We start from the raw sequence: 27,194 nt of genomic DNA on the forward strand, positions 1-27,194 counted from the left end.
AAAATAACACAGATGACCGGTAAACAATCACCATCCTTTATTTCTCTAACATGTGTGAAGCACCCGCATGTCAGGTATGTTTGCACACAGGGCATGCAGAGGTATCCGGGCTCAGGGCGCTGCGTGAGAGATGAAGCTATGTCAGGAGAGTCCAGGAGGTGCTGAAGCCCTGGTCTGCAGAGGAGGGGAGAGAGGACAGGACAGAACGGCTGAAAACAGATGTAAGATTTGCTTCCTTCCAAGTCTCACAAGAGGAGCAGTCAGCGGCCATCCCAATGGATAGAAAGGACATTCTAGAGCGATAAAAAGCTACATGAACCAGAGTACAAAGACTATCTGGATTGCTGGGCTCAAATTCGAGCCTGCTGCCATCCCTAGCTGGCAGCTAACTACTGCGCTCAACACCTATCTGCCTGCTATGGATTTTTCCCTAAGATGCTGCTGAGCAATTATGATTTTTGTCTGCAATTTCCTGGGTCATTTGTATCCTGGTTACTTTTGTGATTGCCCTCTGACCCTTGCCCTCTCTTGCTTCTGTGAACTACGAGGGGGAAGCCATCGATACCCTGAGCTTATCTAGAAGCAGAGTTGTCTTTCCTCCTCACTGTAGCTCTCCACTAGAAGAACCAAAGCTTTGACTTGTCTATTTCATCTCTACGTAGCATCTTACACCTTCTGAAGTTAAGCACTATGTCTTCAGTTTCCCATACACTGGACAACATTCAAGTACCAGAGCCATAAAGGAGGGACAGGGGCTCAGTCAGTGACATGCTTGCCTTACAAGCATGAGGACCTGAGTCCCATCCTCAAACCCACATAAAAAAGCCACACAAGGTGCTTTACACTTGTAATCCCAGAGTTGAGAGGTAGACACAGGAGAAATTTCAGAGCTCAGCTAGTGGGCCAGCCAGTACAGCCTATTTGGAATGTTCCAAGCTGGAGAAAGTCTGTGCCTGAGGAATGATGCCTGAAGTTGTCCTCTGGCCTCCATGTGTATGCCCACATACATATGTGATTCTGTGCACACAGTTAATTCTCATTTTCTCTCCCTCTCTCTGTCTCCATCTTTGTCTCTTACCTCTTCTAAGCACATGGCTTTTACACTGAGAAACCAGCTCCATTCTCCCATGTAACCACAAGCCTTTAAATCACAGGGAAGTCACTATTTCAACTCTGGCTCCCTTTTTACTTTGCTCAACTTGCTTCCATAGGGAGAAGAATAAAGAAACATTCCTCCCTCCCTCCCTCCCTCCCTCCCTCCCTCCCTCCCTCCCTCTCTCTCTCTCTCTCTCTCTCTCTCTCTCTCTCTCCCTCTCAATGTCTCTCAATTTCTTCCTCTCTCTCTTCTCTGTCTGAGGAGAGGAAGACTCCACAGAAAAGAGACAACTAATTTCTACTAATCTTCCCTGTTGCACCTAGCCAACCAGACTCATGTTTTCCTAGATAATCGGGAAGTACTATTAACCAGAACTGCCTTTCCCTGGATGTATTTTGTGGTCCAGGAGTCAAGAGGTTGAAAACGTGCTCTTGGTGCCACCTAACAACTATTCATTTCCCAGTGACTGGGTGAAGGGCTTGGATGTCTCCCCTGTGATGCCTCCAAGCACACTGCTCATGAGTCCTAGCAGTGGGGTCACTGGACACAGAGCACATGAGCTCTATTTCATTTAGAACCCACAGCTGTCTGTCCTCAGATGAACATATTGACACTGACACAAACATTTTTCCTCTGTGCAATTTTTTTTTTTGCCTGAGGCAGGAGAAAGAGACCCTCTCATTATTTATCTCCAGTGTTTGATGGGCCTCCTTTGAGAAGGTCACTGTCTGCTACTGCAAAATAATCATGGGATTTCTGAACATGCTGACAAAAGAAAAATGATTCATTATTTCAAGAATTATTTTGCCTTCAGTCCCTGAAATGGATGAAGGCTTCCAACAATATGTAAGAGAGAGTGAGGCTTAACTTGTTCTATGAAAGGTTACACTTTGAAGAGTAAAGAAGTTCAAACATCACATTTTTAGCTTGGTTGTAATATAACAAGGGTCAAGGCGGTGCCGTCAGTTACCCACATGGGCCTCTGGATGATAATGTGTATATCCATTTATAAGAAGAGGCTAGCCTCCTTCCTTCCTTTCTCATCCACCTGACTTAATAAGATTGAAGACAATTTTTAGTATCCATTCAAACAGCAGACCCTCCCTCTGGTCCCTGTGGAATGTGGGAGTGGGCAGTGTATTTGTCTATCTATAGTGTCAGCCAGTCTCCATAGTTATGTCTGCCTTTTCACACAAAACCCCACCCTGCCTGATTATCTATAGAGAGGTAAAAATTGCTAGGGGGAGGGGTTCATGAAACCTCACCCCTCCTTTGAAGATCTATAGGCAGTTAATGGTTGCTTTCTTCTGTGATAAACATACTGGTAAGTTGTCCATGCTCTAGTAAATAAAATGATCCCACATCCATGTTCGTGTAAGCTTAATCCTAAGTAAGACCATTGGGTCACCAAAAAAAAAAAAAAAAAAAACAAACAAAGAAAAAGAGAGAGCAAAAGAGAAACATGAAAGTAGAAAGGGATTGTGGGTCAGTTCCAATGGTGGGAAACCAAAGAGGGTAAGGTGAGTGAAAAAAAAAGACATGCATCTTCATGGGACTTTGCTGATTTCATGCCGTCAGAGGGTAGGTAGCTGTTTGACAGGTATAGACATCATATTGGAATAAAAGTAAAGGTGGTTTATACTATAAGAAGCACACAACATTTGCTTCCAGGACACCCATTATGCTTTTTTTTTTTCCAGTAAAGTTAGCGTGACCCGAGTACAAGCCAGATATTCAATCTGAGGTAGCTTGCCTGATAATGATACAGAATTTTAAAATGAAAACTGGGGAAGCTGGGCGATCAATATGACCTTGACTACTTACAAGCCAAATAACTTATGGAAATAATACAAAGACCCCATGAACTCTTTTGCCTGACAGAAGGTTTTAAGTAATATTTTAAGAAAACCAAAAGCAAACATCCCCTAGACCTTCTTTACAGATTAGATCTGAAATGAAAAACCCTGCGTTACACAATTAACTATTGATTTTGTTGATCCATATTTAATTCTCATAGCAATTGAGTTGTGTTTACACAGCCATGCAGGGCAGACATACTTCACTGGGAGCAAGGCGCCTTTCACTTTTACATTAATTTAAAAATTAAATTGTTCTGTGCATGCGAGACCAAAATAAGGTTTATTTTTATTTTCACGGGTGGTTGACCTACACCTCATAAAGTATCATTAAGCCAGCTAAAATGGTTCATGAAGAGATTACCTTTGATAATGCGACATTTAGTTGGCTGAGTGAATATAGAGTGCTGTTCCCTTGTCCAGAGGTTTGCATCCATGGCCTCAGTTACCCGGGTGCTTGGGTTGAAATAGGAAGTGCTGCCCCGAGGCTCATGTGCTTCCCTACTTGGTGCCAAGCTGGCAGCACTGCTCTTGGAGATGTGGCAGACAGCTTCAGGTCACTGAGATGAACTTCCAAATCAGGCACAGTTATGGAGGAAGGGATAGTTATTGAAGCTTACAGATCCAGAGGAAGTTCCATAATGGCAGAAGAAGCTGGCCCACTTTCACAGGCCAAGCAGAGAGAGACAGAGACTGACACCATCATCAGCACAAGCAAGAACTCCAGGCAGAGCTCGAGCACTTTGCATATCTTTAGACTGGAATTCCAAACCCACCCTCACCCCTCAGGGCTGCACCCTTAGATTCCCCCCAGTGACATCTCCTCCAGTCAGGTGGCTGCAGATCTAAATTTTATTGAAGGTTGTAACCTTCAGTAAAATTCCTAAGATATTGGGGGGCCATCCATTCAAACTACCACAGGAAGTTATAGAACCTTTAGCGAATGGAGCCCCACTAGAGGAAGTCACTGGGACTTGAGAGCCTCCCCCATTTTCTGTCCACTTCCTGTTTCCTGACTACAGACACAATGTGACAGTCGCCTCACGCTCCTGTCTCATGCCTTCCTGCATGCCATGTGGGACTGTATCCCTTCCTTAACTGTAAACCAGATTGAACCCTCCCTCCTTTAAGTTGCTTTTGGTCAGGTATTTTACTAATCCATCAAAGTCAAACATATGCCAAAAATACTAAGTGGAAAATTCCCCAAATAAGCAGCTCATAAACTTTAAATTGAGCACAATTCTGTGTAGCAGGAAGGAATCTCTTACTGTCTCACTCTGTTCTGCTCAAGGTATGAAATGTCTCTGCCTGACATGTGCAAACCACTCCCAGTTAGTCACTCAGCCATCTCAGTTATCAAAGTGACTGCTAGGTTATCAACGTGCCGTGTTCAGTGACAGCTGAACTCCGCTCAGCCTGTATCACAGTGCCCATGCCACGAGCCTCACTTCATCTTTTCTCAAAGACACTGTATCACCCCCCCATTAGGACAAGGGGAGTATCGCCCAATGAGGTATTTTTAAGCGAGGCTGCATTTGCATAAAACATTTTAATTTTTTTCCTTTTTATTGTTAAATTGCCCATTTTCATTCATTTATAAATTAAACTTTCCTACAAATACATATGTACAGGAAAAAAAACAAAACAATAATGTATATTCAGAGTTCAAGATTACCTGTGGTTTCAGGCACCCACTGGGTGGTGGGGTCTTAGAACACAGCTCTTGCAAATAAGAGGAGATTGTTATACTTCAGACTATAGGGAGGAGTTTAAAAATTGTCTACATGCAACCTGGTCCTACAATTTTGTACAAAGGCAGCTGTAGCTTAATCTTCCCACAGTGTAATTTCTTGAGACAAAACACCAGTAATATTTGTAATATTATCAGTTGAAAAGCCATTCTTGTGGCTGCCTCTGAGAATGTCTCAATGTGATGTTTACACTTAGAAACACAAAAGCACATCGCCAAAATTCCCCCTACCTGAAGTGGATGGAACTGTGGATTTGAGCAAATTGCTTAGGACTGGCTCTAGCTAAATGAGTCACTGCTTGCTGGTTGCAGGAAGCATTGAGGAAAGTGAGGAGCCAATGTGTGCTGTGTGTGGGTATGCTTATTTCAACAACATTTTTGTCCCACTGAGCATTCTGTTGTTTTAGCTCCTGTTCCTGGATTTCCAGAAAGTAATTTAAACTGCCTCCCCACCAAAGACAGGCCAAATCACCTAGACATCATAAGAAAAAGTCCCACGTAGCTCAGAATAATGCTGCCCAACCAGAAGGCCATGAGATGTGACCCCAGTGTTAGCAGCATTCACAGAGAAGAAACTGCCTTTGCCAGTAAGACATCCATTCATCCAAGAGGTGTTGGGTGCCTAATGCTAGCCTGGAGTCCAAGAGACTTGCTACTGCTAGTCTGTCCAGGAATACAAAAACAGCTTTATTATCACAAATCAGGTGGAAGTTGTAAATATTCCTAGTGGGTATGTCTCTCTCATAGGCTGGGGGACAGCTTAGTCCATAAAGTACTTGCATTGCAAGCATGAAGACCTGAATTTTATCCCAGAACCCATGTAAAAATACCAGGCATGGCGGACACATGCCTGTAATCCCAGAGCTGGGGAGACAGAAATTAGAGGCTCTCTGGCGCTAACTGACCAGTTATTCAAGCCTAACCTGAGTTCAGGCCAATGAAACTCTGTCTTAAAAGGTGGTTGCTGCCTGAGGAATAACATTTGAGATTATTCCCTGGCTTCCACATGAATACACACACACATACACACACATGTGCACACAGGAACACACACAAAAGCAGTTTTGGACATTTTATGAGTAAAATTTCAAGTGTGTAGAGTGCACAGAGCAAAGAACAGGAATCTAGAGTGTAAGCAGAGCCCTGTGGCCCTCTCACACACAGCATATCTTCCTGTCCTAGAAAGCCTCAGTGCTCAGGGGAATGACAAGAGCCTGTTACACTTGTTGCATACACAATGATGGGATGCAGCTGTTTCTGAACCTTAGGACACCAAAGAGTTTTCGCTTTAGAAGAAGGGTCAATAAATTGATGTCACTTCTCAGTCTATGGCTCTCAGGATTCAAGATGTCAAAGAATTTTATCCAAAGGAAAAGATCACTAGCTCTTGAACTGAAAAAAAGGAATTGCAGGAGGAGAATATCTTTCTCAAGAATCAAGTGAACATTCTCACATTCACAGAGCTTAATGTGTTCCTACCTAAACCATAGCCTGCAGTCCCATTTAATTTCAGACCTATTATAAATTGCCTTTTTTTTTGGGGGGGGAGCTGGGTTGTAATGTTTCACCTAAACAGTCCACCATATTCCGTTGGAGGGAATTCCAGGCTGCCTCGTCACTTATAGCCTAATAGATAACTTTGGCACTTACACTATGACTCCTTGACACTTCATATTTTAGGTGTAATGTTGTGATATTGATGATTTTGATGATATTGGGGATTTTATTCTGGAAGAATTTTCAAGAATATAACAAAAATAATAAAACTTTTTGTTGCCATTTTGTGTTCCTGTGACGTGTGCATTTGAGAGAGAGCATGTGCACAATGTGGACGTCACAGCATGAACCAGGGCGTCAGTCTCCTTTCACCATGTTTGAGACAGGGTCTCTTTTGCACTGCTACATACGCCAGGGTAGTTGGTCCATGAGCTTTCAGGAGTCTCCTGTCTGCCTTCCATCTCGCTGTAGGAGGAGCTGGTATTACAGATGTTCACTCCTGCATCCAGTTTAACATGAGTTCATGGAATCCAAACTCAGGTTGGCATGCTTTTGCAGCAAACACTTTACCCACTGACCTATCTTCTGAACCCAAGTACTATAACCTTTCTGTACACTCATTGATTCTAGAAAAAAAAATGTAGTTTATTTTTATTATAACTACAACCACATGCCTTAATCCAAAGTGAAATAGAGCTATACATTGTGGAGAGTTACATATGTTCCCTTCCTGCTGTATTTTCCTCAGGCAAAGCTTCTGGGCTTTTTGTGCTACAAAGACAGACATCTAATAGAGACATGGCCAACTTTTTTGACATAAAGGTATTGAATTTAAGATGAAATGATGGAATGTGTAGTCAAAATGAATAAAAGTCTGATGTCAAGCAAGCAACATATATGATTGATATATACATATATACATATATCTATGCTACACATATGTTTATATATATGTGTGTGTGTGTGTGTGTGTGTATATATATATATATATATATATATATATATATATATATATATATGTTGCATACCATATATATAAACATACATACATGTATATATGTCTACATATATTCAATTATAATAGTGCTTTTACATTACAGACAGAAAAGCTTGTGGCCTCACTCTCATAATCTAGAATCATAGCTAGACACCAAATGAACAGATTTGAAAGTTCCTAGCTCAGGACTCATTCAATTTTCATTGCTGACATGTTTCTTCTTTTGTGATATTTAAAAGTTTATTTTGCAAGAGAGAGGCAGAAAGAGAGAGAGAGAGAGAGAGAGAGACAACGGGTACATCAGGACCTTCTGTCAGTATGAATGAACACCACCTACACATGCACCCTCTTATGCAACATTGTGCTCTTGCATCACTGTGTGTCTGGCTACGTGGGATCTGGAGATCTGAACATGAGTTCTTAGTCCTCGCAGGCAAGAGCCCTGGAATATTTTTAGTTGATAGCGCTTTTCTGGAAGAGAAAAGACTCTTAACAACAGAGAAAAACCTGTTCCACTCAGTCAGTCAATTTCTACAAGTGGGCTGGCTTGTTTTCCTATTTTGGGTCACACTAAAATAATAAATATTTTGGGTTGGAGAGATGTCTTAGTGGTTAAGGCGCTTGCCTGCAAAGACAAAGGACCTCAGTTCGATTCCCTAGGGCCCACATTAGCCAGATGCACAAGGTGGCGCATGCATCTGGAGTTCATTTGCAGTGGCTGGGAGCCCTGGCACACCCATTCTCTCTATATATATCTCTCTCTCTGTCTGAGTATTTCTCTCAAATAAATAAATAAAAATGAAATATAAAATAATACATATTTTACTTTTAAAGAAATTGATCTTTATTCCCCCAATCTACTGTGCTGCTTAAGGTGATCAAACTTTTTTTCTGTATGTGTATGTAGCATGTATATGAGTGTTCATATATGTGTGGGAACACATGTATGTAGAAGCCGGAGGTCAGTGATGGATGTCTTCCTCGGCCACTCTCCACCTTATTCTTGTATATGGTCTCTCATTGAAACTTAGAACTCACTGATGTAGCTAGATTAGCAAGTCAGCAAGTCCCATGGAGACTCCTGTCTCCACCTCTCCAGCACTGTGATTACAGGCACACACTGCCACGCCTGGAATTGTACTTATGTCCTGGACATCAGAGATCCGACCTCACATAGCTCCTCGTGCTTTCACAGACAGCCTTTACCCACTGAGCCATCTCTACAGCCCTCAAGCTATATCTTGCATTGGATTTGTGGATATGTCTACCACAGAGCTGAGGTTGGGGGACTATGCGAGTTTTCCATGAGAATACTGTCAGTGTGCAGAAACAATAAGCATCTTTATATTTTCATACTTCATCTTACCCAACTTCATATTATACTCTCTTTTGCTTCCCAAGTTCTTTTCTGTGCCATAAGCAACGTTTGTGATTTTCTTTTAATTTTATTTTCTCTTCCCTGTGAGGTACATAGACCCCAAATCTGCCCATGTTACATACTGAGAATGTATAACATCTCCTTGATAAAATATCTTCTCTCCAGTCCTTTTGATCTGGTCATTAAATGGCTTTGTGACTATTGTTTATCACTGCCATACATCCCTCCCCTTCCACAAGGCATACTGGTTTCCGGCAATCCCTAGCTTTTTCTACTGACCTTCTCTAGGCTTTTTTTCTTTTCTCAGCAAACAAACTCATTTTTCCCTGTGGGTTCATGAGTTCCTACAAAGGTCATCGAAAGCCATTGATCACAGTAAAGGACAGCAATATAGTTAATATAGTCATAAAAGCACATCTCAGCTGAAAATTACTCTTTCACCTAATAAAACCAGTTTGCCCAGGAGATACTGAAGAATCTGTAAGACCCCAGTAAGAATGCAGAGTGCCCCAAGTGCTGAGTTACATTTCCCCGCCTGTGGTTGCATACAGAGAATAGTTCTCTGTTACGATATATCACATTAATTATTCAGAAGGGCAAGTGAAGAATAATGTGTCCAGTTGAGGTAAGACAGGGAATAGAACACTGGGAGAAAGTAATTATCTAAGCTGGAATTTGACCAGGTTAACAAGGTTACCACTACAACCCTTGAGAAAAGCAGAGTGGGGTCTCAAGTGATCACCAAAGGTCATTCTATCGATTTTTATGTCCCATCCAGAAAGAAGCACCTTCAGGAATGTCGTGTGGGAGGCATTAGGGAAGAGATTAACCATGGCCTCTGAGCAAAGGGAAAAGAATTCAGCTGAATCTTTCCCTATGCAGTGGGCCTGTCCCCAGATAATGTCACTCAACATGGACTTGAAGATTTGTGTGGTCTTTCCTAAGAGAACCTAGATGAAAATGTTTCCTCACCATCCTCAGGAAAAGAGCATAAGAAAAAAAAATCCATTTGAGTCTTTCTGCTCCGTGCCCAAGATGTGCCCATCAGCAAAGCAAAGGGATCAAGCCACCATCAATTTCAACTGTAGTGTTTTTTGTTTGTTTGTTTGTTTTTTTACGTGATATGTCCTGCTAGGCTTATGCGTTTGAACACTTGATCCCCCAGATAGTGATGCTATTTTGAAAGGTTGTGGAACTTGCTGGAAAAAGTGGATCAATGGGAGTTGGGGCTTTTTATTTTTTATTTTTTGTTTATTTTTATTTATTTATCTGAGAGTGACAGAGAGAGAAAGAGGCAGAGAAAGAGAGGAGAGAGAGAGAGAATGGTCACGCCAGGGCATCAAGCCACTGCAAACTAACTCCAGTGCCACCTTGTGCATCTGTCTTACATGGGCCCTGGGGAATCAAGACTCAAACCAGGATCCTTAGGCTTCACAGGCAAGCAGTTAACTGCTAAGCCATCTCTCCAGCCCCTGTCCCCACTTTTTATGCAGAGAGAGTGGTCAGGTGCTCTTCAAACCATGTTTTTCCCACCATGAGGAGGAGTGTCCCCTCAAACTTTAAACCCAAAGAAGCCTTTTCTTAAGTTAATTATTGTCAGGCATTTGGCTATAGCAACAAAAAACAAGCCTTGGGTGAGACTGCTTCCTCTTTTTGACTAATCTTCTTACACATGGGAGCTTTACCTCCATTGCATATCTGGTAGATCACCTCCTGGCTATATCTTTGTTTGTAAAGAGATTTCTCTGCCCATACTAGCTCTGTGCAGACCTTGAATTTCTTTATCTCCTTGATCCAATTGCACTTACAAATGTTTGATTAAAATTGGAATTAGAAAGTCAGGCAAGTGGTACACACTTGCAATCTCAGCATTCATAAGCCTGAGGCAGGAGAATTGTAAATTTGAAGTCAGTTTTGGCCACATGGTGAGTTCAAAGCCAGTCTCTGTAACATAGAAAGGTGATATAACACAAAGCAAATCAGAGACTATGGAGATGGCTGAGTGTATAAACTACTTTTACTTACTCCCAGTGCTCATGTACAATGCCAGGCAAGGAAGAGAATGGTTGTAATCACAGTCTTGGGGAGAAGAGGCAGGATTCAATGGGTGTGGGAGATGCCATTAGACAAATCAATGAGCTCAAAGCTCAGCAAGAGATCTTGCCTTAAAGAATAATATGGGGAGCAATTGAAGAAGACGCTGAGGCAATCTTGGACCTCTGTAGGCATTTAGAAGTCTTCTATGTGTATTTTCCCATTTGTATACTGGGGTTGATAACAGTACTCTCATAAGTACTATTATCTCATATAACAGTCTCTCGTGAGATTGCTCTAAGGATGAAATAGGAAAATTCATGCAATGAAGTTACCCAGTAGATGGCACATCGTAGAAACACTTTGTAAGCATGGCTATTGGCCTATTGTTCTTAAAGTCTCAGAACCACCCCTCCCCCCGCCCTTACTGTCCAGCCAAAAGTCAATAGGAGATCTAGCCAACTGGCTCTTTTTCTGAGCACTAGTCCACACCTCCACAAGGCGTGTGGGCATAAAAGCCCATATACCATTTCCTCTCTCCCATCTTTCCTTCCTGTCTCCCTCCCTCCCTTCTTCTTCTTTTCTCTTTCTTTCTCTCTAGCGCTCTTTGCTTAAGTAAGGTGCATGTTCTCTGATCTCTCACTTCTCAGTCTGCCTATTCTGCTCACATCTCTCTTTCACACTCTCTACATACCATCTATATGTCAGTCTCTTCCCTTGCTTGCTGGCTCATACTTGGTTCCTGTTAATCCACACTGTAGGGATCAGGCAGCACCACAATCTACCACCACTTCTCCTGGATCCTTGCCTATACCCTTTCTCTTCAAATTCCTGCCGATCCACTAATAATAAATAAACTCCATATGCCCAAGAAAGAGGGGTAGTTTCACCCTCTACTTTTGAAACCTAACCTCTTGAAATGTAGTATTGCATGTTGTCTTAAAATGATGAGCTGTGAATCCTACAATAATGAACAACTAAGAGGCACTGAACATTAAGATCCTTTCTGAGAAAATCTGAGATAAAGGCTCTAGACTCAGATTGCAACAGTGACTTTGTTGTTGCTGGGACAAACTATCCAACCAGAAGCAGCTTGTGCAAGGAAAGGGTTTATTTTGCTTTAATTGTTTTTATTAACTAGTTTTGTATTCAGCAAATACAGTCAGTTTGGTACCATTATTAGGCTCATCCGTGACCTACCCCTCCCCTTGGTCCCTCCTTGTTAGGGTATATGGATCATGCATTGTGGAGCTAGCCCACAGTTATGGGTAGGATAAATGTCCCTGCATATCATTTTGAGGGGAGGGCTGGAAGAATGGTTCAGCAGTTAAGGTGTTTGTCTGCAAAGCCAAAGAACCCAGGTTCTATTCCCCAGTACCCACATTATCCAGATGCATAAGGGAGCGCATGCACCTGGAGTTTGTTTGCAGGGTCTGGAGGCCTTGGTGCACCCATTCTCTTTCTCTCTCTCTCCCTCTTTCTCTCTGTCAAATAAATAAATAAAAATAAAATTTTGAGGGGAAGTTTCATCATGACAGGGAAAGTATGGCAAGAACAGACAGCCAGTATCACACTTTTACATAGCATGGGGGAAGTAGAAAAGCTAAAAAGGCCCAAGTGAAACATTAATGCACTTCCTCCCACAAGGATCCACCTCATAAAAGCCCCACAAACTCCCCTAACAGTGCTACCAACTTAGGATCAAATATTCAAAGATATGAGTCTGCATGGAACATTTTACATTCAAACCATGTAGCAGTCAGGTTTGCATTGCTGGTAGAAAGTACCCAGCCAAGAGCAGCTTGTGGGGAAAAAGAGGATTTTTTGGCTTACAGGCTCAAGAGGGAGGCTCCATGATGGCAGGGAAAACAACAACATGAGCAGAGGGTGGACATCACCCTCTGGCCAACATCAGATGGACAACAGGAACAGGAGAATGTGCCAAACACTGGCATGGGAAAACTGGCTATAACACCTATAAGCCCACCCCCAACAATGCACTCCCTCCAGGAGGTGTTAATTCCCAGACTTCCATCAGCTGAGACCTAGCATTCAGAATACTTATGTTTATGATGGATATCTGAATCAAACCACAACGTTCTGCCCCTGGCCCCCATAAACTAATAACCATACATGATATAAAATACAATGCATTATTCCAACTTTAAAATTCCCCATGCTTTTCATCAATTCCAATAATGTTCATATATCCCCATAGTCCAAGATCTTTTCACTGAGCCATAATACCAAAAAATAACCTCAAAAACCCCATAGTGGCAAAGAATAAACATTCACGCTGCTAAAGATGTCATTGAGCATAGCAAAGAAATACTCAAGCAATGCATGATTTAAACAGGGCAAACACCAAATTCTGTAGCTCCAAGTCCAACAACTCTAGCCAGTGACAAGTTTCCAAGTCTGATAACTCTAACCAGCAACAAGTCTCTGGAGTTCTAATTCCACCCCTCCAGCTAGACTACTGACAGTCCTGGAAAATATCATCTGGGGCTGGCAGTTCTCCTTGACAGCCATGTTGTGGTCCCAGCATCTCCACTGGGTCTCCACTGCCGTCCACAGTTTATGTTCATGGCTCCATGGGGTCTCCATGCAGGCAACCAGCAAACCTGCTTCACACTGCCCATGGCAATTTCCAAAACACAAGAGCGTGTTGCAAACTCAATGACCCTTTCTTTCCTGCCTTCTTATACTCCACAATACCAGGTAGGTATTAATTAATCCAGGGGTAATAAAGCAGACTTTGAAGAAGAGGACATTCCTTGAGCACTCAAGCCCCTTCAAAGGGGTCTACATTCTTCCTGTTGCCCCATTGCCGGTCAGCTGGCCCAATCTCAAAGGTTGTAATCTCTCAATTGCAGCTCAACAGGCAGCAGTTCACCTAAAGATTTCATTTCTTCTGAGCCATATCCCTCTGCTCACACCAGTTCATTTCTATGCAAAGCAACCCCTGCACAGCTTCTCAGGACATGAGCATAACATCAAGCTTCTCACACAAACTGCTAGTACAGTCCAAGCAAAGTGCTTTCTCATACTCATAAGCCAAACCTCACAGTCCATAGTTCTTATTGAATTCAGGTCTTTAAATTCTGACCAGAATAATAGATCAAGCTGTATTTACACCACTTAAAAGCATCTCTTAGGCCAAGGCTTCAAATCCTTCCACATTCCTCTTGAAAATCAGCTCCAAAAGGCCAAAGCCACAGTCAGGTGTCTAGCATCAATCCCACTTCTCAGTACCACTTTACTGTTGCAGTCACGTTCGCATTGCTGATAGAAATCACACAACCAAGAGCAGCTTGTGTGAACACAGAGGTTTATTTTGGCTTACAGGCTTGAGGGGAAGCTCCACGATGGCAGGGGAAACAATGACATGAGCAAAAGGTAGACATCACCCCCTGGCCAATATAAGGTGGACAACAGGAACAGGGGAGTGTGCCAAACACTGGCATAGGGAAGCTGGCTATAACACCCATAAGCCTGCTCCCAACAATACTCCAGGAGGTATTAATTCCCAGATCTCCATCAGCTGGGAACCTAGCATTCAGAAAACCTATGTTTCTGGGGGACACCTGAATCAAACTTCCACAAACCACTACAGAGTTAGTGCCCAACTGAGGAACCGTGCTGGATTTGAACTTCCCGAGCACATTGGAATATCTTCATGATATTTTACAGTAGGCAAACTACAGTTGCCATTTGAATGTTAAATATTCCCTTAGGTTCATTGTTTGAACACTTAGTTCCTGGATGGTGGCACTATTTGGGAAGGTTGTAGAACTTTTATGAGATGGAGAATTGCTAGCAAAAACAGATCACTGGGGCTTTATTTAAGATTTTATAGTCCAGTCCAACTTCCTATTCATAATTAACTCCTAACTATGAAAGCAATATGAGACCAACAAACCCTTAATATGTTAAGAGATAAACTCTCTTGGTATATTCTGATCTGAAGAGTAGAAACAAGATCTGAAGTGTAGAGACAAGAGGGTCATATCAGATGGTATCTTACTGGGATGGCCTCCCATTTCTTTACTGTGTATCTTAATTCTATTTACCCTTCAAACCAAGAGGATTTTTTCCTACAAAGCATGAGTCAAAACTATAAAATTATTTACACAAAGCCAGCTACATAGTAAATTAGTACAATTGATTGATTGATTGTTTGACAAGGTATTCAATTAGTTACAGGATGTTTCTTGAGAGATGTTTGGAGCATATGTCACTGTTTCTTGCATGGATTACCACTAAGAATTATGTGGTTTCACTAAAGACAGAGAAATACTGTGGGAATCTGCAAGCTATTTTTTTTTTTTCAGACTTGAAAACACAGTCTCATCTATCCCATTTAGCTCTACTTTTTTTTTTCCCCAAGTGCAACAAAAAGCTCCAACAAAATGTCATCCATACAACTGTTGCCACCTATAGGTGACAGATATAGTATGCTAATTTCATTGTAATCCTGATGAAGCATAACATATGAAGGCAATGTGTTATAAAGCCAGCACTCCTTTCGTTGAACACTAATCTTAACTGGGTTTATCATTATTGTTATTGTTCTGCAGTTGTTATTTCAGATGTTGCCTTAAAGACACTATTGACTGATGTTTGTTAATTAATTTTTCCAAACTAAAGGTTAAGAGCTTACACTCTGCAAGGTAAGGCCAAGCTCTTATCAGTCATGTCACAGGACTGTAAAGGAATTAATGAATGTCCTCAAGCCTCATTCCCTATGAAGGGAGTTGCTATTGCCACCCATCCCATACAAGAGATTGGAGGATGCTAGTCATGTTAGGTTACTCCTGTGATCCTTGCAGTCTGGAACGTGAGTCAGAATAATTACAGAGAGACCAGGCCAGCCTAGATTACAATGTTAGACCCTATCTCAAAAAAAAAAAAAAAAAAACCTCAAAAAAAAAAAAAACAGTAATACTGCCTAGGGAGATTGCTCAGTAAGTACAGTGTTTACCATCCAAGCATTAAAATGTGAGATCCATTCCCAACGGTCATGTAAAATGGCAGACATGGTGGTGTGGGACTGGGAAGATGAAGATAGGGAGATCCCTGGGGCTCACTGGCTAGCCATTCGAGAGCTGAATCAGTGAGCTCTGGGTCCATGGAGAGATGCTGTGTCAAAAACTGAGGTGGAGAGTAACTGAGAAAGATCCAGAACGTTGACCTCTGCCTCCACATATATATACATACCACATGCACATACATATACACTCACAGACGTGTCCACACATATGAATATGCACCTGCACATGGCACATCTATATGTGGAAGAGAGAGAGGGAAGGAGGGAAAGAGGGTGGAAGGGAAAGAAAGAAGAAGGAAAGAAAAAGAAAAGAAGGAAGGGAGGGAGGGAAAAGTCACTGAATAACTCTCTGCCCCTGATGTTACATAGTGACCAATAGCACCATGATTAGTAATAAAGCTATCTTCATGCTCAGTTGATACAAACTGCCTTATACGATTTTCATGTCATTTGTGAGGCAGATTGTTAGCACACTGCCATTTAACCTCAATTTTTTCTATTTATGCTGAAAGGCGCTGTGGCTTCAAAAGTCTAAAAGTGTGCTAAGTCTGACAACACGGTGTCCAGGCTGGTTCAGTACAATGCCTAAAGAGAAGCAAGGAAGTCAGTTGCCTCAATGCTATTGTTTTTACCTGCCCCATCCCCTAGGGAAGCCCAGACCAGTCTTCCAGACTGTGTTGATGCTAAAGGAAGTCCCCACTGAGAAGCCACTAGGAGTTTGGCATTCACTGAGCATTCAGAAGAAAAAAAATGCATAGTGTGGGGAACAGATAGGACTTTAAAAAAAAAGTAAATAAAACAAGAGCAGCTGGGGCAGTGGCTGAGTCTGTAAAATGTTGCTGGGCAAGCATGGGGACCTGAATTCAGATCCCCCAGCATCCGTATATAATAAAGGGATTGATGGTACATGCCCATGATCCCAGTCCTGGGGAAGCAGAAACAGAAAATCCTCAAGGCCAGCTACAGTAGACAAATCAATAAGCTATTGGTTCAGTGAGAGGTCCTGTCACAATCAATGTCATGAGCAATTGAGGAAGATACCCTCCATCCACACACAGGTATGCGACACACACGCAATGAAAAAAAAAAAAAAAACATTTAATAACAAACATAAGGAGAAGCTGCTGGAGGAGAAAGAAGAGACATTTTGTTCAGTAGTATAGCCTGTGGTCTGTTGTCCACATGCTGGTAAATACTCCCCCCCCCCCTGGTAAGTACTCCTCCCCCCCCCCACCAGCCATGCTCATGCAAGCAACCCTAACTAAACTCAGTGGACAACAGAATGAAGAAAGATGAAGTAGAAGTGAAGACTAACTAGGAAGAAGACGAGGTTCAGCGGGAGGGGCGGGATACAAAGAGAAGGTAATGGAAAGTTAATGTGACCAAAATACACTATATACACATATAAACATGTAAGTAGATAAGATTTTTCAAATGAAAAGGCAAGGAAATGAAAAAAAAATACAGAAGGAAAAGTAGTAGAACAGGAGGAGTGAGCAGAATTTTTTTTTTTCCTTTGCCGGGAATCTGGCAGAAAACTTAAGGTCTGAGATTCCAAAGGGGTGAGGAGCATGGCAAAGCAAGGTAGGGTCGCAGTAAAACACAGACTATGAGAGAGACTGGATAAAATACTGAAATGCTGAACATTAGAGTTATAAAAGAAGCAAATATCTGGAACTTAGAGTAGAAGTAGAGAAAGTGGGGAGAATCCTCCCTCTTCAGATCTGATGAAAATGAAAGAGAAAAGAAAAATCTCCACAAGTAACAAGAGCGCAAGCAAAATTTTCCTTGACTGATGGACAAGCTGCATGAAGTAAATACAGCCAGTGAAATTGCCTCCACCACCATCCCAGGACAGTATCTCTAATCTGGGGCAAGGAGGAAGCAGATCATGAAACAAACTACAATAGAGTCACTCTGCTGGGATGAGTGGGCCATGTATCAAAACTCCACAGCCCCAGCCAATACACAAAGAGCCCAAGACCTGGAGTCACAGAACCACACGAACACCCCACAGTAACTAACCTGAGCTGAAACGGGAGAGGCATGCAGATTTTCTTCTGCAGTCACTCTTAAAGTGGTGCTGGAGATCATAGCACTGAACCACACCCTGGGTCTACATACCTGAACATGCAAATATACATGCATCATAAACATACACACACCAAAAAAATAATAATAATAATCCAACCAGTGGTGTACTCCCAGAATCACAAATGGGCAACCGAAATAAACAGCTCTCAAAGATGAACTTCGAGTGACAGTAAATATATAAAATCCACAATCTTTAGCCATCAGCAAAATTCATATTAAAACAATATTGAGATTCCACCTCACTCCACTCAGAATGGCTATCATGGGAAAAACAATGACAAATGCTGGCAAGGAACTGGGGAGAGGGAACCCTTATTTATTGCTAATGGCAATGTAAACTCATGCAGCCACTGTGGAAAAGCATGGAGGATTTTCTAATTAACAATAGGACTACCATGTGATGATGAGGCACTCTGGGTATATATACCTGAAGGATCCTAGCCAACGCATCACAGAGATGCTTACATATCAGTGTTGACTGTAGCAATATTCACAATAGCCACGTTATGGAATCAGCCTAGTTGTCCATCAACAAATGAATGGATAATGGAAATGTGGTACATATACATAGTTATGTTTAATCAGCAAAACAAATTTAGGTTGTTTGCAGGAAAATGGATGCAAGTGGAGAAATACTGAGCAAAACAAATAGACAAAATAAAGAAATAGCTCATATTCTCTCATTTGTAGACCCCAGAATTCATATGCATTTGTGTGTGTGTGTGTGTGTGTGCGCGCGCGCGTGCGTGTGTGCATGCGTGCACGTGCATGCATGTGGCCTGAAAGTAGAAGTGAGACTTAGGGAAAGACAAAAAATAATGGAAGAGGAATAAAAGGGCATGGCGAAGGTTAAGATGATCAAAGTGTGTGATCCATGAAAACGTCTTTATGAAAACCCACACCTATGTATGCATAGTGAATATGCAACAAAAAATCATAACATTAAAAAAGAAAAGATAAAAACAGTACCTGATCCATATCGTAGAAATACAAACAATACAAGAATTGCAATTTAGACTGGAGAGATTGCTTAGTAGCAAAGGCACTTGCCTGTGAAACCTAAGGACCCAGGTTCGATTCCCCAGTACCGACATAAGCCAAATGCACAAGGTGATGCTTGCTTCTGGAGTTCCTTTTCAGTGAATAGAGGCCCTGGAATGCCTATTCTCTTTCTCTCTCTCTCTCTCTCTCTCTCTCTCTCTCTCTCTGCCTCTTCCTTTCTCTTAAACAAATAAATAATTTTGAATTTCACGTTGATATGCATACCTTTTGCTATTGCTTGTTTGTTTGAATACTAGACAATAATCTCATAAAAGGAAATTTTCAGCACAAATAAATATTACATAGATAAGTGTTCTTACCCTTAAAATCAAAAGATATGAACCGAGGACTGAAGAGACGGTTCAGTAGGTAAAGTACTTGTCATGTAAGCATAAAGACCTGAGTTCCAACCCCAAGGCACCATGTAAGTGGGCAGGCACAGTGCTTGAAACACCTGTAATCTCATTTCTTAAGAGGCAGAGATAAGGGATAAGAGATTGAGGAAGACACTGGACACACACATGAGTGTGTTTGCATGCACACACACACACACACATACACGTGCTTACAAACCTTTATACACATAGGCACATATAGCACATGCACATTCATATTCACATGCAGAGAAAAGAGATCTGGACCCATGTTGCTGCCATTAGACACAGTCCATCCCATGGAGCCACCATTCCCTGGTCTCTCAAAATGAGGCTGGGTACCAGTTGACCCTTCTTGTCATGTGTATTGATGTTGTTAAAGCCACACAATTATTTCTGCATTATCTTTTGATACCATCTACAAAAACATTTAAAGAGTTTATGAAGACATGTTTTTCTTTTTATGGTCTTTCTTTTCTATAATCTACCTGCACCTGCACAGAGTTGGCTTTTTTTTTTTTTTTTTTTTTTTGGTGGGGGAAGGAAATTTGTTTATTTTGGTTTACAGACTTGAGAGGAAGCTAGATGATGACGGGTGTGGGGGGGGGAAGGATGTCATGAGTAGAGGCTATATTTAACTAGAGACTCCAATCCAGAAGCTAGAAACCTTTAGAAAGACTGACACACCCTCCCATAGGTGGTCGACATTTTCATCATGATTTATTCTGACTTCATCTACAATGCATGCACTGAATCACACTTTTCATGTACGCATAGTCCCTCTGAGAGCTCACATTCTTCTAGACCAGTGCTTCCCAGTCCTAGCATCATATCAGAATCAGACCATGAGTTGATTAGGACAAATGGCAGAACCTCAGACTTTCTGATGTAGCAGGTCTGGGTAAGGACTAAGGACTTGCATTTCCAGCAAACTCCATAATGATAAAGTTTGGGGGTTAATAACCCATGATGCCTCTCTGGACTCTGGATGAGTTTAGAATTCCAAAACCAATATATCTCTCAATCTTTAGTTATTTTGTCTTACAATTAGCAAATGTAGGCATGAGAAAGGATTAATTGTGAGAGATTTATTTTAAGACAGAGTAGAAGCAGAGAAGTTCCTAAGCTGAGCGGAGTCCTACCGTAGCTGGGAGGGGTCCTGAGAAAAAAATAATCTGGGAAATCCCCAGGCAAAATGGATCAGCTCTTTTTTATAAATTAGGTAGCCAATTAGGATGAGTATCATTGCTGAGCTCAAATGTACATGAAGGATCCTGATTGGTCCAGGAAAAGAGGATAGACTCAGAAAGGGTTCACTAATGAGAGTCAAGCCTGGGGAATCGTTAAGGAGACAGAATCAGGGAGCTGCCCATCTTTAGCTTCTTAGTGAATCAGACTGAAGTTCTCTTCCAGTATGTCCAGGGCAGGGTAGCTTCTGTGTTCTTTTGGGCCCGTGTCTCTAAGTGACTACCTGAAAAAGAAGGTTGCCTTGCTCCTAACCACAGTTCACCCATGCTGTCATTGCTTCTCTGGTAAGCACACTATGGAAACCACTGTCCTAGAGTGGTAAACTGGTGCTGAATCTGGGAAGCAGCTTGTATGGGCCAGCTGCTTAATGTGCTTCGTCCCTTGTGTATGCACTGTTAGTACGTGCGCAGGCAGACGCAGGTGCGTTTGCACCAGTGTGCATGTGGAGTCCAAAGGACAACCCTGGGTGCCATTCCTCAGAAGTGCCATCTACCTGTTTTTTGGTTTTGTTTTGTTTTGTTTCTGTCATCGTCATTTTTTTTTCAAGGCAGGGTCAGGCTGACCTGGAACTCACTCTATAGTCCCAGGCTGGCCTCATACTCAGCTCTTCATATTTTCAAGACAGACACTTTACAGACTGAGATAGCGCCCTAGTCCAAAAACTGTCTTTAATGGTGAAGTAAGGTGTATCTCATTAGAATTCCTACCCAAAGAAGAGTGTTTGAGGGCACGCACAACCAGCTTCTCTGCTTCCAAAGCCTCAGCAACCCTCTGTGTATCCTCAGCACCGAAACCGGCCCATCTGCCCTGAAGGTGACCTCCTAGTAGTAGTTTGTTGAATGAATTTGAGGTCCACATAGACCAGTAAGAAAAATTCTTGGGGTTTGTGAAAAGGAAAATGGAAAAGACATCCTGGTGAGGACAAATTATACTGAATGCCCTTTATTTACCTAAATGTAAATTTAAATGTAAATGTAATTACATTTTAGAGAACGTAGGTTAGCATTTACTCTCTTCAAAGAACTTCTTACACTCCATGATTTTTTTCATATATTCTGTGTAATTCTTTGTGGGGGGGAAAACATGAAGTCTTAAAATTTGTCATACCACTGGCCTTGTGACCACAGTGGTGAACAAGAGACCTTGCCTCAAAGAGAGTTAAAGACAAGGACCAACACCCAAGCTTTCCTGTGACCCCTTGCACTCACATATGGACACACACACACACATACACACACAACTTGACCCAACGCAAATGGGGGCTCTTGCATGAGGTTTCTACTAATTATGGAATCTTTTTTCTTTACTCAGGAAGTCTGTAGCTCAGACCCACCTCTGGTTTCAAGGTAGACATCTGAGACTGAAAATTAGCTCAACAATAATATAACACAATAAGGGATAGTTCAAGTAAGGTTTGCAATGCTTTTGTAGAATTACACTATTTCTTAAAGTGGAGAAACACAGACTATGCTTGCTGTCTGGACAACAAAGCCATCTACTTCCACCTGTCTTATTCTTTGTAGGAAAGGTTTAGTATATGGCAGTGCACCATGGCCAGGTCTGTGTCTGTTCGACCCTATCAACGTTCACTCTTAGGGATGGGGGACAGCTCAGTGGATAAAACACTTGCCACACCAGCATGAGCTTGGTTTCCCAACATCCACTTAAATGCCAACCTGTAACCCAGTACTTGGTTGGTGGAAACAGGGTATCTCTGAGGCATGATAGCTAGCCAGACTAGCCAAATTGGCATCTCTGTGTTCAAGAGAGACACCCTGTCTAGGTAATTAAGGTGAACAGCAATCAATTAAGAAGCTAAAGCTATCTTCTGGCCTCCATATATCCAAGCACATATGTGAGTCCACATATAAACATGCATGCACATATCATACAAAAACACCCCAGTTTCTCATTGCAACTTCCTAACTCCAGCATAAATGGGATAAAGTGTAAGCTGGAACTGTGTATGTCAGACATACTCTGACACGTTGTAGAAGTGGAAGATTTGGATAGCAAAGTGAAAAACAAACAAAGATGATATTTTGTTCTGTTTTATGCAAGAGCAACAAACTATAGTGTAATGTAGGGAATAATAACTCAGCATGCAGCCAGACACTGGAATCCTATTGACTGCCACCTGCAGGGAATCCTTGGGCAACTGTCACTTAACCAGAGCCTTGTAGCCTCTTCTTTAAAAGTGGTCAACAGGTAATTGTTAAGCTAATAGAAAGAAAAAGTTTTGATCTTTGTTTATACAGAAGAGGGAGTATAGTTCTCAATATTGTAATGTATATTTCAAAATAACTAGAAAAGAGAATTTGATTGCTGTTGCTGAAACTGTGAATGTTTATAGTGATAGATTTGCTAAATGCAGTGATTTGATCATTATATGTTATGTACACATATAGAAAGTACATTACATGCTGTATAAATGCATGATTATTCTACTAGCATGAAATCAAACTTAAAAAGTAACACAACAAGGGGCTGAGGAAATGACTCAGTGGGTGAGGGCACTTGCAACAATCATGAAGGCCTTTAGTTTGGTTCTCCAGGACCCATGTAAACAGCTGATCATGGCCATGCATATCTGTAACCCCAGACCCGTGGGGAGCAGAGAGTGAAGAATCACTGGGATTGGCTAGAACCACATGCAGCTCCGCATTCAGAGAGAGAATCTGCCTCAATGAAATATGTGGATGAGCAATAGTAACACCTGATGTTCTCAAGCTTCTCCAACATGCACAAGCACACACTTCAGTACATGTGTGAGCATATACCACATACATATACATACCACCGCCACACAGGCTACATACAGCCAAAAAAAAAAAAAAAGGTAGCACATGGAGCTATGGATAAGACATCTGTTTGTGCAGGTGGGATGATCTGAGTTCAGACCCCCATGACCCATGTGAATTCCAGCTGTGATAGTGTGTGCCTATTACCTAGTTCTCAGGAGGCAAAGACAGGCACACCCCTGGAGCAAGCTGGCTGATTAGACAAGCTGAGTCTTGAACTCTTGGATCAGTGAGTGGGTTTGTTTCAATAAGTAAAGCAGAGATTAATTGACAAAAACACCCAACTTTGACTTCTGGCCTCAGCACATATGCACACATGTGGGTATGCACACACATGCACATAGACCCGCACACATACAAACATGCATTTCCACATTAATGCATAACACAGATGAAAAAAATAAAAGAAAAACCCCTAAAATTAGATATTTAACTTCCAGGTTTGTGAAAAGATTGATACAAAAAAAAAAAAAAACTGTTAGGTGTCCTTCACAGATTTACCTGCAGTGAGGACTTAATAAACAAGTAGCTATTGTTACCAACTCTAAAGTCTTGCCCCTGATTTTTTCTTGATCTTGATGGAATTTCGGCATCAAAGAAGAAAAGAAGAGGAGCTCTGTTTGAGAGTCTTACCCACCTGCATCCCTCTTGTTCCATGCATCTCTGTCCTTCCCTGATCATGAATGCCTCACAGCAACAAGATGCTTACATGTGCAGGGTCTGCCTGCAGTGATTACTGTGGTACTTTATGAAGTCTAGAAGGTGCTACAAGTATCCCATAAATAACCCAGAATGCATTGGCGTAGCTGGAACCTTCTGAAAAGCATGAGTCATGAAATCACACACCTGTCACTGTGACTTTCACACCATAGTGCGATCTGGTATCTACAGTGGGCACCTTGGACGCCTCTTTCAAATCTCAGTTCCTATAAAGAGACAAAGTGCAAAGATGACAACCGGCCTGATGAGTTTAATATGTGCTTAAATTTTATGATGATTTAAGGAACTTTATGACCTTTTTGGTGAAAATAACTAACTTCTGGCTGAAAGTCAATTTCTACTCCTCACACTTAGCAAGAAAACAGAGGACTCTGGAACTTTGGTTGAGAAAAAATAAGGCACTTTACGTGAACAAATTTCAAACAGATCCATTTAAAGTGAAATTAAGTGGCACTTAACTGGTTTGCAAATTGGGACCTATTTATTTCGCTGAAATGATTAAAGTCTTGATTTATCCCTAAAATTAGCTTTATTGTTACATTTTATTACACAGGAATACTGTTAAGGACTTGTAGGTTCTCTCTATCGCTTTAAACTGTACTTTATTCAGCCAATAATTGAATATAATATAGGATAAATTGATTTACCAAAGAAATATGTTTCTAATATTTTCCTCTTTTCTATTGCAGGAGTTGAAGCAAGTTGAAGAAACAAAAGAAGCTCCTGGGCATAAATTATCTAAAATTTCCCTGGAGACATTCAGCAAATTTAACAGCAATACTGTGATTTTATTAGAGAAAGAGAACTCTCCAAACAAAGTCGAAGGACAAAAGGAAGGGAAAGAAAAAAACGAAGAAGTATCTTTGAGTAGTTCAGACCGACCCGGGGTGGACAACATGGAGTCTCTGAGTGATTCTTTGTATGATAGCTTCTCTTCCTGTGCAAGTCAAACTTCAAATGATGCATGAAACTTCCCCTTCTTTTGGTGACACCTAAGTCAAGCAGGGGTGCTGGATGTAGGGAGAAACAAGACACTCTTGCAAATCCAGATAAATTCACAGCAGGCAACCCACCAGAGTTTATTTCTCTGGCAGGGCAATAAAGAGAGACCCTATTTGTCACCTTTCAAGGGGATTGAAAATAGACTCCATATGGAATTCTTAATTTTGCACTTTTGCTTTGAATATTTGTACAGAAGTTGTAAATTTTCTGGAAAAGAAATTATATTTGTAGGGGGGAAAAAGGATAGCAATAAGCAGAAGCAGAGCCATGCTCTTGAAATGATGTACTAAGTCTTAGAAGTTGATAATATATTTTTTTTAATTCCAACTAAAGAAGTTGTGATGATAGCTGTCCCTCATTCTCCAGTTATTTGTGGGTAAACTGTAACCCTAAACTCGGGCCTGAGGGAAAGCTGCCTGGGGCTTGGTAATCTCCACCTCGTGGTTTTGATAGAAAATTTAATGATAGCTCAATGTCAAAATTGTTGCCAGGGAGATTCAAGTTGTAGTACCATGCATAGTGCCACCCTAGTGAAAAATGACGTGTGGTCACTGACCTGGGGTATGACATGGACTGCAGAAGGAGTCCACAAATCTCCTCTCTAGCAGGCTGAAGTTCCCTCTGACATTCTCTTACAACCTCCTTAGTATTTATCTGTGAACCTAAATATTTGTTGATTTTTATCTTCCTGCTCTTTTTATTAAAAGATGGGTAGTCTGTTGGCCGTGTTCACATTATGAAGCTAAAATGAATGGTTGGTGCTATGAAAAATTTCTTACTTTTTAATATACTTTTTTCTATAAAGTCTGTTTATATGTAAGGATAAATTCTATTTTAAAAGTTATGTGTATTTTTTCTAGAGGTGAACTATTTATAATTGCTTTGTACAGAGCGTGATAGCTAGGCATAGTACAGCTATTTTCAGATCTATGTGGTTACTTTAGCACAACACTGTTTCTTTTGGAGTATTGTGTATGATCAGTGTTATGTTGTTTATTTGTGCAATTCGTAATGTTTGAACTTTGTTATCTTAAGTGGGAATTATGTAAAGCGTCCTTGTCTTTCATGCTTTAAAGAAAGGTCATTTTGTTTTATTTCTGAATAAAAGTCTATCCCAGTTACACCCTCTGAAAGCTGAAAAGCAGCACCGGTGGTCCCTCGGTAATATATCCTTGGGTTTCCCACGTGTTTCAGGGATAGAGTTCCCCAACGGAATAGATAAACTTGCCCCTTAGCTCCTGTGCTGATAATACCGCAAATTGCTAGATCAGAGTCCGCAGACAGGAGGTTAATGGTCACAGCCCCCTTCAAAACTCCCCGAGGAGTTAACCGGCTAGAATGAGAAGGAAGAGGGGCCCAGGGCCGAGCCCCCAGGCAGCTCTGGAAAGGTGTCTGCAGAGGAATTACAAGAAAGTCATTTAGGCTCTACTGGCAGGATGAGGAAATAAACGATGGGCACCCCAGCCCGAGAGCCAGCGTTTCCCCAGTGTGGTAGCCACAGGAGACGGGCGAAGCTTAGGAAGAAGCATTTGCCGCTGAAACGAATGCTCCCACGGGGCCTGGGATGAAGGGGTGGGAACTGGGGGCGGACGGGATTGGAGGCGGGGGCAGCAGGAGCTCCAAGCCGGCAAGCGGGCTCCCACACCACCTGCTGCAAAGCTCCGTGTGGAAGGCGAAAATAGCATCCTGGCGTCTGGGGAATAAGCAAGGTGGGTCACTTGGCATTGACCATGATGCGGGAGGGGGCAGCGGGTGGCCACTTCCTGGTCAGGCATGGCGTCGTGAGGAATATATATACTCCTGGATTTGGGAAGCTGGGTGATACGGACTAGCCTTTTACCGGGAGAGGACGCAAAAGAACCTTTTCTTCACCCTCATTTGCTTTCCTAGGGGAGCTCATAATGGTTGTCCTCTCCTGGGCCAAGCGACCTGGGCGGTGTCAATGCACCCTCCAGCGGTGCGAGCCGGCAGGAGACCTTAGGCCGGCCGGGAACAGCACGCCCGCAGGGTCGGATACCCTCCCTCCTCCCCCGGCACCCACGCTCACCTCCCTCCCGTTGCTCATCTTTCCATAGGCTGAGCCTACCACGACCCGTAACGACGGGCTTCTTCTGGGAAGACGGACGCGGCTCTTCACGGGACACCCTGGGGAACCCGCGGCTGGGCAACTTTGCCCCCCCCCCCCCGCACCCTCCCACCAGCGCCAGTCGCCCAGCGGCGATGGGTAGCGTAAGAGCACCGGCTGACTGGGGT

At 42.1% G+C, this 27,194-nt stretch overlaps 1 protein-coding gene and 1 long non-coding RNA gene across 6 annotated transcripts in view; one reads left to right on the plus strand and one right to left on the minus strand.

Annotated features, from left to right (window-relative positions):
* Window positions 1-26,062, plus strand: part of Nckap5 (NCK associated protein 5) — a 1,019,391-nt gene extending 993,329 nt beyond the window's left edge. For all 5 annotated transcript variants that reach the window (XM_004659647.2, XM_045151370.1, XM_045151371.1 and 2 more), the window contains one exon: window positions 24,629-26,062. In XM_004659647.2, coding sequence (XP_004659704.2) covers window positions 24,629-24,907 — 279 coding nt within the window. In that variant the 3' untranslated portion in view covers window positions 24,908-26,062. The remainder of the gene's footprint in view (window positions 1-24,628) is intronic.
* On the minus strand, window positions 171-27,115 carry LOC123460955. Its single transcript, XR_006637300.1, has 3 exons — window positions 26,989-27,115; window positions 24,066-24,145; window positions 171-293 (listed from the first exon to the last, which is right to left on the minus strand). It is a non-coding gene; the product is annotated as an uncharacterized LOC123460955 (long non-coding RNA).
* Between the last annotated feature and the right edge of the window lie 79 nt (window positions 27,116-27,194).

Source organism: Jaculus jaculus, chromosome 5 (genome assembly GCF_020740685.1).
Source record: "Jaculus jaculus isolate mJacJac1 chromosome 5, mJacJac1.mat.Y.cur, whole genome shotgun sequence".
Taxonomy (NCBI): domain Eukaryota; kingdom Metazoa; phylum Chordata; class Mammalia; order Rodentia; family Dipodidae; genus Jaculus; species Jaculus jaculus.